General features: G+C 32.5%; 1 protein-coding gene across 1 annotated transcript in view; it reads left to right on the top strand.

Annotated features, from left to right (window-relative positions):
* LOC127707570 (maternal embryonic leucine zipper kinase-like) overlaps nucleotides 1–14,341 on the top strand; it is a 30,088-nt gene extending 15,747 nt beyond the window's left edge. The window contains exons 15-16 of the mRNA XM_052212169.1: nucleotides 10,777–10,956; nucleotides 12,107–14,341. Coding sequence (XP_052068129.1) covers nucleotides 10,777–10,954 — 178 coding nt within the window. The 3' untranslated portion in view covers nucleotides 10,955–10,956; nucleotides 12,107–14,341. The remainder of the gene's footprint in view (nucleotides 1–10,776; nucleotides 10,957–12,106) is intronic.
* The last annotated feature ends 3,839 nt before the right edge of the window (nucleotides 14,342–18,180 follow it).

Raw genomic sequence — 18,180 nt, 5'->3', positions numbered from 1 at the left:
TTGGCTAATCTCCGCGAAACGGATAATAATTAGAGGTTCATCGTAAATTTGCTGTATTACAGAATATTATGCATGTTATCCGGAGATTTTCCGTGTTGGCGGGAATTAGCCGTTTGTCCGATAAAACGGGTGTGTATTGAGTCAGTGATAGAACCAGTGATGCGTGAGCGACGGTTATTAATAGATCGTTGTACATAGATGATTATAGAATCCGTTATGCGTGAGCGACGGTTATTAATAGATCGTTGTGATATATACAATGTTTACAGTCAGATTAAAAAAACTACCTTATTTCCCTTTTCGGTTGAGATAAAACGGTGTTTTTAATAATAAAGTTACTTACGATTTAAATATCAAATGTTGTCATTGTTCATTAAAGAAAAATCTATTTTAATGTGACCAATGAACAAGATGAATACACGTGTTATCTTTGCTAAAGACAACTACAATTTTTTTAATATATGAATGGAAATCGTATTTACGTTAAAAAACGTAAATTAATCTACTATTCATGATAGATTCATAATGTGAATCGATAGTTTGGGTCAGAAACTTTGTTCTCACTTTAAAAAATTCTTCACAATTGTCATGTTTAGAAAAAAAATCAGTCCTTGTACTTATAGAGTCTCCGGAAGATACCGTAATCGGGCAGGATGTCAAACTGATCTGACACTTGTCCTAGTGTATTTAACACCTGCTGTGATATTGCTTGTGCAATACCAGTGGAAGGTCGTAAATCAATCTGTACCCGATTGATCAGAATTTAATTTTACCTGTACATATATTTAGTCGTTACGGAGGATATCATAGATACATGTTATATATTGTATTGTAATTAATGAAGATAATTTAAATATATTATATAATAAAGACCTATTTGCATATAAATCGAACATATTCATTCCAACCAAGAAGGTTTGAAATTGAAAGTTTTCAACAAACTTTTGATAAAATCTTTCCCGTAAATTACATACGAGTCATTGGTTTATAGTTACACTTTGTTACCCTTCTAACGTCTTATTTCTTTGTGCTATTAAAAGAACTCAAAATTTTCCATATCAGATCACATTTCGTACGAGTCCTAAAAATTATAATTGAATAATCTTCTATTTTCCTTTCGACACCACGTTCCCCATAGGAGCCTCAAGATCTAATCATACCTGTCAATCATTTGCCACAAGTTGGTCCGCCTGATAGATCACTCGTGCTTTCTATTGTGACATCGTTGAGAAGTTTTTGTAAATTGATTTGTGATATAAATAAAGTGATGTGAAGTTTATTTTACGGCCGATCAAAATTTGATGTGATTCGATTTTTCTTTTACACAAAGATGTTTTTTAATATGTCATAAAATACATGGAAATAAAACATTTGAGTTCTTTTTTTCCCGTAAATATATTCAATAAACCAAAATTTATTGAAAAGGTAAACATTTATAATCATTACAAAGTTATAATTTGATTTTTATTTAAGTCTGTTAATGGAAACAATAAAATGACAACGTCTTTGCAGAAATATTAATCCAGACATTAACGTACTTAGACTGTCCATTTGTTCCACTGTGTAGGACAATTTATTCACGAACTACATCATTAATAATTACTAATATAACAGTTGCTGAAATGTAAGTTGTATATTATTTATTTTTTTACAAACATGCGTTTTGGTTCCGTTCAGATTTGCTATTACAGCATGTGTAGATTCCTTGATTTTCATTTAGTTTCAGTTATATATATACTAGTTCCAGTCAGTATAGGGCTAATCATTTTGCCTTCCAACAAAGTCAACAATTTAGCATCGGACGTATACGTGACTGCGTATTTATACATCTCTATATGTTATATCTGATGTAATGGACTCCTAGTATGTTGTCCTTTTAAAGTTGGCTATACAATATTGGCTGTGCTCATTGTTGAAGGCTGTACAGTGACCTATAGTTGTTAATTTCTGTGTCATTTCTCTTGTGGAGAGTTGTCTTATTGGCAATCATACCACGTCTTCTTTTTTTATAACGTACCCGTTTTAATAGCAATGTTATATTCAAAACGGATGAGAAAACCCCATGGATGACAATTATCTATATCCATGTCAAGTGGGGTTAGGTAATAGGAGCGGAACTTATTGATTATGTATGTTTGTGAGGGTCTGGATAGGATTTATAGAAGACTAGAGAACACAAATGGACAAAAAGTGCACAACATAGGACCAGAAAAGTAAAGAAAAATAGACGCCAAGAAAATAAAGAATATAGAATAATGAGAAAAAAATATGAAGAATAGAGAAAAACAGATGACTAACAAATTAAAAGACAATTAGGATTGAAAGACCCCCCCCCCCCCCCCCCAATATTCAAGACCTTCGTATGTGTTCAAAGAAAATCTGCATATGTTATAGTTCCTTGCTATAAAGTTACGTTCTCAAAGGCTTTTAAGGATTATGTACCCTTGTGTTGATTAAATGCTAAACATATGGATTTTTTTTTAGAAAATCCACAGCTTTTCCCTTGTACTGTCATATTTGGCGATTCGATGCTTTATTGATGAAGGATTATTGCATTCAGTGCTAGCAATGATTTTTTTAATTGAGTTATATATGTTTAAAATATTATAACAAAAATAAAATGCTTCGGCGCTGAGCGCAGCCTGATATGACCGCAGAAGTTGAACCATGAACAGTTGGGGCAAATTTTGACACAATATTCAAGCTTATTACTGTCTGAATTAGGATTGTGATCAAATTTTTGACATAATATAGGTTTCTGACACAAAACATGTGTAAAGGTCTTTCAAATCTATTGGGCAATACTGTGCAATTAAAGATTTCTTCTTGAAACTTTTGAAATATTTTAAAATTTGAAAAATTTTGAAAAAAAAATTAAACCCCTGTTAAAAAATTGGAAACCTGCAAACTTTTTGAACTCACAACCCCCTCGCCCTTTGGAGCAATAACCTCAACACTTGATCCCAGTTTTCCTTTGTAGTATGGAAACTTATAGTACAATTTCAGAAAGATCCATACAGTGACTTAAACACAAGTTATTGTCTGAAAAACTAGAATAACTAAAAAAATGTTTTTTGGCCCTTTTATGGCCCCGAATTCCTTCATGAATGGGGCAATTACCCCCAAACTCAATCCCAGCCTTCCTTTTGTGATATGGAACTTTGTGGTACAATGTCAGAGAGATCCATACACTTACACACAAGTTATAGTCCAGAAACTACAAATGTGTCTTCGGACGACGTAGACGACAACAACCACATCATACCATTATACGATCCCCCCCCCCAAAAAAAAAATTGGAATCGTATAAAAATCTCGGTCTTAAAATCTGTGGATTTTCTAAAAAAATCTTGATTTTATTTTCACCAAATTTTCTTTTTCTACTAAATTCAATTAAACTATAAATAATAATGCTTTGCACGAAGTTTCCCCTTGGTATATGTACCAAATGGTCCATCTCTTTTTATAAATCTGGATAATTTCAGAAAAGGTATCAAAATTCATAGGGACTCCTGGAGACGGGGACAATTTTTTTCAAGCCCTCTCCCTTTTCTCCAAAGTGCATTATTTTTTTTGTTTTCTGTTAAATACCATTATTTTGGCGGTTCTGTATACTATGAACATACATTTATTATCAATAAAGTATATTTGATATAAACTATCAATTCCAAGTTTCTTCTACACGGCGATCACTGCTAAATTGATTTCTCCTAAAATAACCCAAACAGTAGAATCATAAGATTAGATGACAAATGCAACTATGCATGGAACCTATAGAACACAGAGTCATGATGATTAATTTATTGTGAAAGGAAGAGAAGCGACTAACAAAATGAGGTCTTCTCGTTTAAGTAGTATAGATAGATAGATACTATAAGTCGGAGAAGCTTTTGTAAAGAAACATAACAAGCTATACACAAATTCATAAACATCACATAAGTACATCCTCAACCAGGCTATATATCAAGTCGACAAACATTGGAAATGAATGGAAAAAAAAGGATGAGATGTGAACAAAAAAAAACATAAATTCCCTGCTACATACATAGATTGCTTTAATGCATACTTATGGTCGTGCCTTTTTCTCTCGATTTTATGTACGTATATTTTGGTATCACACAAGTTCATGATTTTTCTCTGACTGTTTATAACTGCGTTACACTAGATCCAATGATTCTTATTGATTTTAACTTTAATTTTCACAATTTGTGCATGTTATTCCTCACTGTCCAGGTTGGGGGAGGCCCAGTCCTATCCTATAAAGCAAAGGATATGGATTTTCTCAGTCTTACATTCCAGGATTGGTGACCGCATGAGGGTTGAGCTATCTCAAATAGGTTTAAACCCTCCTCATTCTATGACTGTCCTGGCAAGTCAGGAGCTTGTAATTTTTAAAGGTGTTGTCTTTTTAATTTTTCCAAATTATGTCATGTCGGGGCATTTTATAAATTCTATATGGTATGAGTTTTGCTCACTGTCTGAGAAGGGCTGTACGGTGTCATACAGATCCTTAATTTCGAGTTCTTTGTTTTCTTTTTAATTTTTAAATTGATGTCCAGTGACAAATATTTCTCGAGTCATGTCATTCAGGCAGTATATAAAAAAAATGAAAATTGTTCATGCGTGTCAGTAGGAAATAGACTCCCTACACTCTTGTTTTTAAGAATATTTATTTTATTCAGTTATCTTGAAAGATATATCTACTGCAGTTAAATGAAGTTGTGATACTGAGAATTTGACTGATTAGATTTTATTTTCAATTGCCAAAGTGTGAAGTGGTAGAGCCCATTTCTGTAACCTTTATTTGTTGCATTCTGTGTGATAAATATTAGTAGTTTTGAACCTACTGAGATTTTAATAACTTATTTTCGAATGATGGAACCTTATCAAAATGTTTGTCAATTAAGATAAATTGAACATGGTGTTAACAGTCAGCAAACTGTCACACAAGAAATATATTTAATGTCCGAGAACATGTAAAATAAACTACCTTTGTGAGGACATTGAATAAAATGTGTCGCATATTTCTCAACTCCTCTTCGTGCCATGTCAACAGAATTTTAATTTATACCGTCTTAGATGACAATTTATCAGAGGCTGCTTCAATGGTATATATGCATAATATAAACTTTATACATAAATCTCATTTCGAATGTTGTCTTTTCGTCCTCCAACATTCTTTGTCAAAATCCGGGATTCGCACTCGACTGTTTTGGAGTCAGAGATACATCTTACCATAGATGTAAAATTACATCTATAACCTTACACAGGTACACTGGCTAGTAAAGGGACAATAAACGGAAGTATAAATTGCCCCAGGTATTTTAAGTCGTATATTGAGTGTAATGTGTACACCGCCACGTGTGAGTGATTTCAAAGATAATCAAAATGATGTAATTCATGTAGTAACTTCCATGCAGCTACGCATCATCGCACGTAATATTGGACATCGCAAAAAAACTAGAATTTTTTATGTGCCTTGTTAGATATTTAAAATGATATAACATCCAATGAAAAAAGAAATGTTTAAGATGGATATTTCTGATTTTCTGGTGAATTAAAAATTCCATAGAATATCTGAAATGATTTTAAGGAGCATGCATCTCGTTTATCTGATACTAAGTGAGTACAATAAGTCAACGTGTTAGTCGAACTATAAGTGTGTTTTGTCTTAAAATGTGTAGCCGTGTTATTTTGTTCACAAAACGAAGGGCAAATTGAAATTGAAACAAAAGGAAAATAAAAAAATGAAAGTTATTACCGTACCATAAGTTGACAAATAATAAAAAATAAAATATATTAATTACCTATTCCGGCACACATGAGTTCAATTTATTAATCCCACAAGGGATACCAGCTACCAAGGAGACATTTCATATATCGGTACTCAAATCACTTCAATATTTTATTTCTCCGCGTGTATACCTGATGAAGTCTCGATTATTTCACAAAGACGGAGTAAGGATTAAAAAAAATAAAGGAAGTAAAAAATATATCATTTATAAGCTAGCACACCAGTGGCGGATCCAGAAATTTTCATATGCACTGACTGCCTAAGAGGGGGTCGCTTCAGTCATGCTTCAGTGATTCCCAATACATGTATAATCAACCACATTTTCTTTCAAGAAAAGGGGTACCTGGCCCCCTCTAAATCCGCTTCTGTCACACTATTCCATTAGTACTTTAAAACTTCTTGCACGGTGAACTACTATTAAAATTAATTCGTAACCAGTCACTTATGCCCACCCCCCTTTCACTTATTTTTCATGCTCATCTTTTCCGTTTGTAGGAAGGGTCTAAAATGCCTTTAATTTTATGTTTTATTATTTATGAATTAAAGAACAGTTTCATTTAGAGTTAAAACTATGTCCGACACTCCCTTCATCTGAAAAAGCTTTCATTATTTAATAAAAAAAAGTTTTATCTTATCTTATCCCGTTAGTATAGAAAGTCCCTTTAGTCTAGATTTTTAGTTTATTGAAGGACCTTTTTGTCTGATTTTAAAAATATACCTTAAATTGTAAAAATATTGGAATAAGCTCTCGCCGCGATATAGCATTTTTGTGCTAATGCAGCGTTAAGCAAACAACAATCAATAGAAAGTCCCTGGATTAACTTAAAATGGTCATTCATTCTCTCTCATTGATTATCCAAGTTTATCTAATCACTTGACTATGCACCAATACCCTAAAATTTCATTACACAAGGACACCTGTGGTACAGCAAGGATTCGTATATATAAAATTTAGTTCGTTGTACGTTCATGGATATTCATGACATGTGACCATTTGTGTGCACTTAGAACTTGACGGTCATCTTTCTGACCATCGATCAGATCGTGCAAGGGCTGTGTAGCCAGTCAAGGTCCTTTCAAAATTCCATATATATATCTGACCATCTACTCGCGCTTTAGCCTAAAGAAAAGACACGTGTATTCTCGGATGACGTAAGGAGAATTAGTATTTGTAATTATGATATTGTTATTATATATAAAAAAAGAAGATGTGGTATGATTGGCAATGAGACAACTCTCCACAAGAGACCAAAAATGACACAGAAATTAACAACTATAGGTCGCCGTACGGCCTTCAACAATGAGCAAAGCCCATACCGCATTGTCAGCTCTAAAAGACCCCGACATGTTCATATTAATGATCCACTCTTTGAAACCTAACCTTAGTATGAGGAAAGTGCTATATATAACGAAAACAGCGGAGAAATGGATTAAATAGACTTGCTTTATTGTATAAACTAAAAAAAGGTCGGAGTGGAACTAACCCCGAAAAATTCAGTCTCTCTCCGTAATCGATCTCTTCTATATACTTGTTAATGAAATAATCGTAGATCAGCGGAATATAACGACTGAATTATTCGGGTAAGTGAAACAAGTAAATAAAAGTCAAAATTAACCATATGTAGTTCCATAAGGAGGGATCTGGACAGCCTGCCCCTAAATCAGCCTCCGAGTTGAGTCATACGTATTGACCTTTCTTGGCGCACACACGGTTTTCATTGCCTATGTGTTTTTTTTTTGTACAAATAAATAATTTGATAATTAATATGCCTTCAATCCATTTTCTTGAGACATATTACACGTACATGAATCATGAATTTTCTACGTTTTTATAATTTTGAACACATAGTATGCCCTGGGATCTGACCTGAAATATACATGAAACATTGAAAATTCACGATAGTAAGGTATATAGGAGCAACATTTAAATTCAAAGGGTTAGGGGTTTGTTCTGAGTCGGAAATAATTCGGAACACAACGTTATTCCCCACTGCCATGCACCAAACATTTTTTTCTTGAAATAAACGGTATGGGGAACTCTGGAATTCCGATTTTTTTTGTCAACTGCCAGACCACAATATTTTTTTCTCTCATCAAATTGGGGATCAGAATAGATCTCCAGATTTCTTTTGGAAAATTTGGTGTTCACCCCAAGAACCGGGTTGGCCACAACATAACAATTTCAATTTTATTTACAATTTACACGGTGTGCATATGTTTAAGTATGTTTAAATGAAGATATTTGCATATAGTTTAGGACTTTATTCATTATAGGTTGAAAAATACAGGCAAAGTTCAGATGTTTATGAAGTGTTATATATTTTGACTTTTGTGAAACCTTAACAGAATAGACAATTGGGGCAAATCTGATGAAAAAAAAAAACGAAAATTCCTAGTAACAAAAAATTGACCCACATAACAGCAATTGAAATCTCCTCCCCAAGAAATTGTACCTCAGGACCTGTTTAATGCTGGAAGTATTTCAATATGCCTTTGGAACACCCTTTTAAAAAATTGGGTATGGTTCTCCAGGCCACGGCTTAGGTAGTAGCACTTCACAGTTAGAAAATAAAATTAAAATTGAGCCACAGAATGTCTGATAATCTTCCAATCCTGGCCTTCAAATACATTAGGCCAACTGTACTAGCACCCCCTTTTTTCTGAGAAACCCTTGCTAGCACACCCTTCCTTTTTTCACAGTGTCTGGATCCGCCCCTGACCGACACGTAGTACTCAACTATGATCAACTGTAAGTCATAATAAAGGACGAAATACGTAACGTAAATTAATTCAAGCGTGAGGGGCCCCCATATATCACGGCTAAAATTGTACTTAGTTTGTCCTTTTATACAACCTTTTGGCAAGTACCACCATCCCAGAAATCAGTTACCACGATCTTTCAAAATTAACATGAACAGTAACCATCATCAACGTCCTTTTTTTTTCACTCTCTCTATTTTCTAAGTAACGTACAACTGTTTACGCTTGTCAGCAGTGTTTATCATTGTTTTCATTAGTTTACAAGTTGTGACCTTCGAAATTGTTTTATTCAATGTTCCTATAGATTTTTATGGTAACTCCCTGTGCCCCTAAAAAACAAACAAAATAAAGTTTCCCTCCCACAAAATTTTACACTTAAACGTTGATTTGAAAAAAAAACTTGATTTTATAATTTTGGTTATCAATTGAAATGAACCTTCTAGAGCCTCAACCTAACGCGCACAATAATGTCAATCATTACACATCAAATTTAACCCTAAATTGACATTCCACAATCGGTCAGTAACATCACCTGTGTTTATAGCTACATGATATTTCCCGCCGTTGGAAAATCTCGTGCAGTGACACAATTGATAAAATCTATTTTTTACATCTCTATTGTGAGCGAAATTTTTGACGTGCATTATTTCATTATTAAAAATGTTCGATCTACATTTGTTGCAGTCTAAAATTTAATTAAAAGAAACGTAATATCATTTCTTTTTCTTTGGCAATTATAGTAAATTAATCTCATCCCGGAATGTATATTCACTTTACCATTAGACCTGAAAGTGATTTCTAATAAATGAAGAAACTGTGTTTCACATTAAAAAATTTAAGAATATTATCGCTCAGGCATATTTATTTTATTTTAAGATGATTGATTGTTGGTTGCTTAACTTCCAGTGGCAAATATTCCATGCAAGTCCGGACAAACTTAGTTTTAAGATCGCACTTTCAAAAATCATTGTAAAACAAAAATGATCAGAAGAACTTTTATTCATGTGAAATAACCGTCCAATCTTTTAAAAAGAACTTATTTACATTTCAAAGTGTAACAGATTAGTTAACAAGACAGGCATTGACGTTAAATATACAATTCCTTGTATCATAGATATAATGGCTATTATATCTATGCTTGTATACATGTACGCAACTTTCATATCTTTTAAATTGAACTTTTTTGTCTAAAAAGACAACCCACGAGTTTGCGAAATCGAGTTTGAATGCACTGCATTGTGTGTAAATACATATACATATTATGCAACGACGGTCTGACTCTATGTATTACCAGGGTTGCGTTCAATATCGTAGCGGCTACGTAGTGCTATGTAGATTTTTACTATTGAACGTGTAGCTATAGATAAGCTGCTACATATATATTGATAGCAACTACATAGCCGCTACGTAGCTGCTACGATATTGAACTCAACCCAGTTGACCCCTGATACCAACTAAGGTTACTAAAGACTTTCCCCTGGCCGTTCATTTAATTTTTGTTTCAATAAACGGTTCTAGAAGCAATTAAATGATCTGCGGCCTCTGACATATAATTAAAAAAAGTAACCATCTAATCCCCAGATATATATAATCTGTTTCTCTCTAAATTTACAGAAACATTATATGATATATTTTTGAAAATTCCTTATATCTCAAATGATTATAGTTACTTTGTTTTTAATTCTGTAAACATCTATATATCATAATTTGTACCACACTACAAGGATCTATAAATAACCGTCGCTCACGCATAACGGATTATACAACGACCTATTAATAACCGTCGTTCACGCATCAGTGATTCTATCAATGACTCAATACACACCAGTTTTATCGGACAAACGGCTAATTCCCGCCGACACGGAAAATCTCCGGATAACATGCAAAATATCCTGTAATACAGCAAATTTACGATGAACCTCTAATTTTTATCCGTTTCGCGGAGATTAGCCAAAAAACACCGGAGTTTTTACAAAAATCGCGGTGATTTTCCAAATAGGTCTGCCAGTGGTCACTACAATTCTTTGAATGATAAAGTTATTGTACATGAACAAAAATGAATGAATTGAACAGTTTGTAATATGATATTTAATGTGTATTTAATTCTCAAAATTAAGGAACTTTAAATTGCTGAATCTGTTATAAAGCAGAGAGAGGATAGCATAGAAATATACTGTTTCCCAATTACTTTGGTCATACATGTAATGGTTTTATAATTTCAGCTACACTTTACGATGTACGGTAATGGATGATTGGAGACGAGTTCAATTGGCATTTGATTTGGAAGTATGCTCGTTGCCTAAAATGCCTTATATTGGTGTATGTAGAAAGAGAGTAAAAGGGGATACCTGGCATTACAAAAAACTGTGTGAAGATATTCTGGCATCGTGTAAATTATAATGGTAATATTTATATCAGAATACTTTAAAGTCAATCACAACTAAGTGTTAATAGATTATATATTTGTATATGAACAAATAAGTAAAACTTCATGAAACTATGACACCCCATGTCCTTGTTTTCGAGATATAAGCCATTGAAAAATTGGCAGGAAATGATTCTCACTTTTAACATTGGCACCTTTTTTCTTTCTTCTTTTTTGCAGACAAAAATAAACTGTATATTTATAAAGAAACATTTGTGAAAATACACTCCTAAATTACTCTATGTTTAAACAAACTTGGTATGTATTATCTTAAAAGGTAATATTATAGAATGACTTGCATTTTTTTTCAACTACTATTTACCTTAATAATTATTCATCAGCAAAAAAACAACATATTTTCTTAGGTTTACTTTCAGTCGATTCTGTTCCATTTAACTTAAAAGGAATTTTTTGCAGTATTTTACCCACTGTCATCTTTGTAAAGATTGAGCTGGTATTTTTAAGTAGCTGGTTATAGTTTGTTCTTATGTTGTGCTGTTACACCACTGTCCCAGGAAAGGGGAGGGTTGAGCACTCACAAACATGTTTAACCCCGCCACATTCATTATGTGCCTGTCCCAAGTCAGGAGCCTGTAGTTCAGTGGTTGTCGTTGGTTCATGTCGGTCATATTTGTTTTTTGTTAATTGTTTTGTTATAAATTAGGCCGTTAGTTTTCTCAATTGAATTGTTTCATATTTTTCATGTTGGGGCCTTTTATAGCCGACTATACGGTATTGGTTTTTCTCATTGTTGAAGGCCGTACAGTTGCCTATAATTGCTTACGTCAGAGACATATATATATAGTATACATGTCTCTGCTTACTTCCACTTCATTTTAAATTTGGTGGATAGTTGTCTCATTGGCAATCATACCACATCTCCTTATTTTTATAAAGAGACATTACAGTATTGAAGATGGTTTTTATTTTTTTGTTTATCAATTCTACCCTTTTAAGAAAACTGGTGTTCTATAGAATTTTCCAGAATTATTTGGACGTAAAGGTATGTTAGAGGAACTAAGTATTTACTATGTCAGAAACCTTATTTCATTACATATGAATCCATTGTAAACATATATTTTACGAAATCATTGAAATATTTATTATTTTTTTATGTTTTATTTCAGGTGAAGCTGTGATATAGCCAGATATTTTGTAGAGGGAAAAGATATTTTAGTAATATTATAAGGCAATAAAGTGCTGTGGATTAATAATCAAGTTAAAACTTGGCTATTTACCTCTTTTTTTATTTGTAAACAAATTGTTGAAATTATTCACCAGTCAATTTCAGGTTTTTATTTGTGAACACAATTTTTTACCAGATTTTTCCAAGTTTGGTTAACTAGAGTGGATTCATTTATTTTTTGTGGGTACCAATTTGCATGGATTATGGAAAACTGTATTTTTTTTGTGGATTTTGTGATTTTATGGTTTAAGAAAAATGAATACAAGCCTTTAAAAAATGTGTACTACATTGAACATTGAAATTCATGGTTCACCTGAACCCACAAAATCCACAAAAATTGTTATCCCACGAATATTTATGAAGCCACAGTATAGCATTTATGATAGTTTTATGATTTTAATCATGCAATTCTTTAATTCTGTCCAATTTAAATTCTAGGCTTCTGCCAACAATGTTTTTATTGTAGGAATACATGACTTTTAAATTTTACTGACCGATTTTAAGCTAAGAAAATATTCAAATGATCTATGTTTTCATGTTTAAATGAAATGTTTGTTTATCATCCGTGACAAAATACCTACAAATATCCCATATTAACTAATGAAAGGTATGGCTGATTAAGCAAGATATAAATATGAAGTTATGGGGAATATTGAATGGCAATTATTTGGTGATATTCATAATCTCAACAGTGTCAACCTTTTTTACCTATTTTCCACCATTTCTTCATTAAAGACAGTTTTATTTATAAAATTTAAACAGAAAATAATTTTGTCAGATGTATTTTAAAACTTATTAAACAGATCTTGATTTTCATATATTCTTAAATAAACAAAATTTAATTGGGCAAAAAAAAAGTCTTGTTGGCCCTTGACTCTGTTTCATTTACCATATATATACACTTTCTTAGAATGGTTTATAACTTTCATAAATATTAGGCCAAAATAAAATATATGTCTATTTACTGTTACCCGACTGACCCTAATTTGAACGCTGACCCTAAGTCATTTTTATTTCCATTGTAAAGTGAAAAATTAATTGTAAGTGAAGTTAAGAGTTTCCAATAGATTAAATCAATTGCCTTATACATTCCAATGTTCACAATCTTGAATATGACAGCTGTTTTAAGAAAACTTGTGACTCATATGTTGAAATAAACACTTTGCTGCCATTTTTTTCCAACCAATAACCAAGGAAATTATATCCAATCCTTAAAATTATGGGTAAACTCAGCCCATGGACAACTCTGAAACATGGCATGACAGACTGTACGACTCAAAATCATGTTGCAGAAAATAAAATGAAAAACAAAATAAATAAAATGGAAATACCAACCTAACTATGGTTACCTACCCTGTTTTTTATGATGTAACCTTAAATAGACATTTTTTTTTTTTGCCTTAGTCTCTTGGTTGCATTATGAGACTTCATATTTCTATTGCTTGTTTATGTATGGAAGTAGAACTTCCTAAATACTAGTACAATGTAAGACAACAATTACATGTAAATACTATAAAAATGCTTTAAATAATTATAAACATCTTTCAAAAAACTTATCCTTGAAGCTAAAAGTTATGGGGTGAAAAAAGAGAGAAAGAAAAGGACAGAAATGCAATGTAAATATAAATATGGTGCTTTATTTATTACAATACTCCAAACATACAAATTTAAAATTATTATATTCTTTGTATTAAATTATAAAATCTATAAAGTGTTAGTCCTTGTAAAAATCATACAAACCGTCATGACATTAAAGTACACACCTTTTGTTTTTGAATGTCATATCATTTCTATTTGCTGAAGGGGAAACTAATTTAGAGTATTGCTTTGATATCAAATTGATGAGTAGAGATAAAGTTTGGTTTTGTCTCCCCCAAAAGTTGTAAGAGATGAATAAAGAATTACAGGCACCATTGACGTTAATGCTGTAACTCATAGAATTTATGCTGTAACTCATAGAGTTTATGTTGTGACTCACAGAGTTATTGCTGTAACTCATAGAGTTTATGCTGTAACTCATATAGAGTTTATGCTGAAGGAATGATGCTCCAAGTGTGGTTGTGTTAGAATATTCTGTATCTTCAGAATTTTTAATTGTATACTTTTTTTTACATATTGTAAAGTACTTAACAATTATTGTAAATATTAAAGCAATAAACTAATTATACTCATAAAATATTTCTCTTTTTTGTTTAGTCCATCTCTTTCCTTGTACCCGACACAATATCAATAGGAATGGTCATCCTGGTCATTGGTGGTCACTCAGTCAGTGTACATACAATAGTGCCCATTTTTAACAAAGCCTATTGAAACCAAACTTCAGCAGATTGTTGTATCTATATTATCGATTTTCTACTTGATTAAGCCCCATGCTGATCTCAAGGTAGCAAGCTTCCATCCAGTGCAGGAATCGGTCTGCTAGATTAGCATTGGGTTAAACATGTTAAACCAAAAAACAATAAAAACTGATATTTGCTGACACTCCTCCAAGCATAAGGCATTTAGGAGTAGACTGGTCGGCCTAGAGTAAGAAAAATGCGTCTGAATAGAGATAACAGTTTCGTAGGGATTTTTAACCTTGTGTGTTGTTCTTACTCAAAGTGTAGGTCTTCCATCAAGCAGAATATGTTATGTAACATTACTTTGAATTTCAAGACATATTCTTGTCGTCTTCATAATCACTGAACCAAATGTATCCAGGCTTGGCAAAACATATAATTTTCATCATATTTTGTTCTGATTAAACTACGTTGGTGATACAAATTTGTATGTACTTATAGTCATTTCAGTATTCACCTTTGTCAAAAGATATCAGAACTATGTTTGCTCTTCCCTTCTAAGAACTAATTATATAAGTAAGGCATTAAGTAATTGGCATACACTTCACCCCGTATAACCCCGATACAAATGAATCCGGACTTTGACATGTTCGAAGCGATAATCAAGACATCATTTGGGGTGACAACAATTTCGAATGCCTTTCTAGAACTTATGTCAGTATATATGAAGGTGTACATGAACATGATAGTTTATCTAATCAATTATAAAGTTGTTGCAAGTTTTAGATTTTGTAAAAAAAACATTAGATGAAGATGCTCGATACAAATCGCAAAGGCATAGTGCAATTTTCTACATTTTATGAGGTAAACATTGTTCAATATCTTTTTTTACATTAACTTTTGTAGAGCAATTCTTAAAGCAATGATTAACCACTACACGTAAAATTACCACGTGCCTTTAAATGTTCCCTAGAAGTCTAAATAAACATGATACCGTTTTAATTAAGCTCATCTTATACTGTATCGTTCGTTTCACCAAATATGCTAAGTTCGTTGCTCTCTTACAAATAATCTGTACAATTCGTTGACAAAAACCGCCACAAATCCCTGTCTCTTCAATGTATTCGTGAACGCAGCAGAACCTTTTTTCTGTGTTTTATTGTAAATGCATCTGTAACGCTTGTCGAAGTGGTCAATCATGAAATTATCAGTCATCCAAAGCCATAATTGAAATGTTTTATCCAGCGCACATCTGAAGGCAATTTTTTTTTATTGAAGACTAGAAATTTGATGAAATAAAGTAAAAAAAATATATATATTAAAGCCAATAAAACTTCAATATCTCTTACTCTCACGATTTTGATCCTCTCTCAAATGCAGATGCTGGTCCAAGTTCGCCTAAACGAAAACAATCAGATGAGCTTGTTGAACATTGTATACCGAATGCATTAGATGACGAGTAAAGTCCTTTCCAACTGTTTTATTGTCAATTCTTATCTTGTGTTTTACACCACCGTCTAAGGTTGGGTATAGGATTTACTTGCTAACATGTTTAATCCCGCTGTATTGTTTCCCTGTATCATTGACAGTGGCGGACCCATACATTTTTCAAGGGAGTGTCGCCAATACCAATACTAAAGTTCAAAACGTTTCATTTTTCTTTGATAATAAAGGTCATGAAGGTAGCAACAAAATGGTAACCCTTAAGTTACAAAATTGATTTAAATTTAATTTTTCTTTGATGACTGTAAGCAAAAGCAGAAACGAGTTCTTGAATTTCTTAGTGTAAACATAATGCAAGTGCAAACCAAAAGGGTTCACTGGGTTATAGGAAAATGGTCATACATTGGTCTTTCTTCCGAACGGAAATCCGATGGCTCGATTAGAGAGTGCCACTCCCTCTGAACTGTAAGAACCCTTACAACAACCCTTTGAGGGGTCCATAGGTGGCATTTTGCAAGGCTAAATTTCATTTTGCAGTAGCAGTCCGACCCCCTACCCGGCCCCAAAATTCATCCCGATCAACCCTTATTATAGAACCTACATATTGTATTTATTGTTACTTTGTTCGCGTCCTGAACATGCATGAAATGTTTGCCATTTGACACTAAGAAAATGACTACAAATGATTCAAAACTGAAAAAACACAAGACTAGCAAAGGCTAGAGGTTTCTGACTTGGGACAGGCGTAAAAAATATGACGGGATTAAACATGTTTTGTGAGATCTCAAACTCCCCCTAAAACTCTAGTCAATTTGGAATAAACAAATACACACCACAGTTGAGCTAGATTTTTATAGGCCACCGTACGTCGCAATAAAGTTTCATGTATGTCTAAGAGCTAACGGGATTTCTCTTGATCACTTAATATAATTTTTGAGAATTTGATATGGAAAATGTATAATTCAAAATTATTAATAACTGACAAATTTATCATGAATTATCTATATATTTACCTATTAAGGAAATTGCGCAAAAGTAAAAAAAAATCTGATCCATGTCAAGAGCCTATAACCCATTGTTTTTTAATTGCTGTCTGACGTGTTTTTATTTCTTCTTGTAGTATAAATTAGGCCTCTTGTTTTTGATAATTAGCTCACGTTTGTTCATTCTATACGGTAGGGGATTTGCTTATGGTTGAATGTCGTACGGTAAACGTTTAAAAATATGTCATCAAATGGGAAGTCGCACGCGTCTATCCGTACACTCAGCCATTTATATCTGTAATTTATCGAACTTTGTATTTTCTAACCAATTTACACTTTCATACTGATTATGACACTTTTTACATGTACAAGAGAACTTCCAAGTGTATTTCAACTATGCAACGGAGATTATATATGATGGCCGATAGTGGTAAATCATTTTTTAAACATGTATATTGTTATCCACATATGACAACATTTTTTAATACATGCAAAATTCATATGACAAATACAATGTTTTAGCAACGAATCGTACAGTATAAAAAAGTCTACAGATAACGAAGCTTACACAATTTGAAAATAAAGACATGTAAAAACATGCATTTTTTTGTTTCTAGATAACACAAAAACCTACAGTCTTTACAAGTTTGATAAGTCTTAACTATAATATTATCAAAAATGTATGTTTTAAAAGATATGAGACACGGGAAACTTGAAATTTATAATTATTAAAAATAGTGAGCATGCTTTTATCAGTGGCAAGGTTGTGCGTTTTTTTTTTGTAATTTGCCTATAAAAATATAAAATATTTAAGAAAATCTTCCAGTAAGAGATGAGTAATACAGCAAAGAACATATTGACGCAAAATATCCGAAGAAGAAATATTAGAATTTCCTTAAAAATTGTATATTCTTCTCTGTTTGAACTCCGTGGTACAACGTCCGGATTCATTTGTATCGGGGTTATACGGGGTGCACTTGGAATTTAAAAGGTAACATGACAGTATTTCTGTTTATTTATACTTTCTGGAGGAAGCATTTAAATTCTAATGAAGTCAAATGCAGGGTTCTTAAAAATTCATATGATTCACATATATTCAGAAATACAATGTAATATGTTCTTAAAGGGACAAAAGCTACGAGATATAACAAAAATTAAAATATGATTTTTTTTTGTTCAATCATTAATGAAAGTGAATTACTGAAATAATAATTCGATTTTAGCAGCCAGTTTGGTTCAATTTTATCAAAATAGGCTAAGAAACATCGCTGATGAATTATTCACTTGCTAGTGAATAATTTTACCTCTTT

This window comes from Mytilus californianus, unplaced genomic scaffold (assembly GCF_021869535.1).
Source record: "Mytilus californianus isolate M0D057914Y unplaced genomic scaffold, xbMytCali1.0.p SCAF_7, whole genome shotgun sequence".
NCBI classification, from domain to species: domain Eukaryota; kingdom Metazoa; phylum Mollusca; class Bivalvia; order Mytilida; family Mytilidae; genus Mytilus; species Mytilus californianus.
The sequence above is the reverse complement of the archived record's forward strand: the minus strand, read 5'-3'. Positions and strand labels throughout refer to the sequence as shown.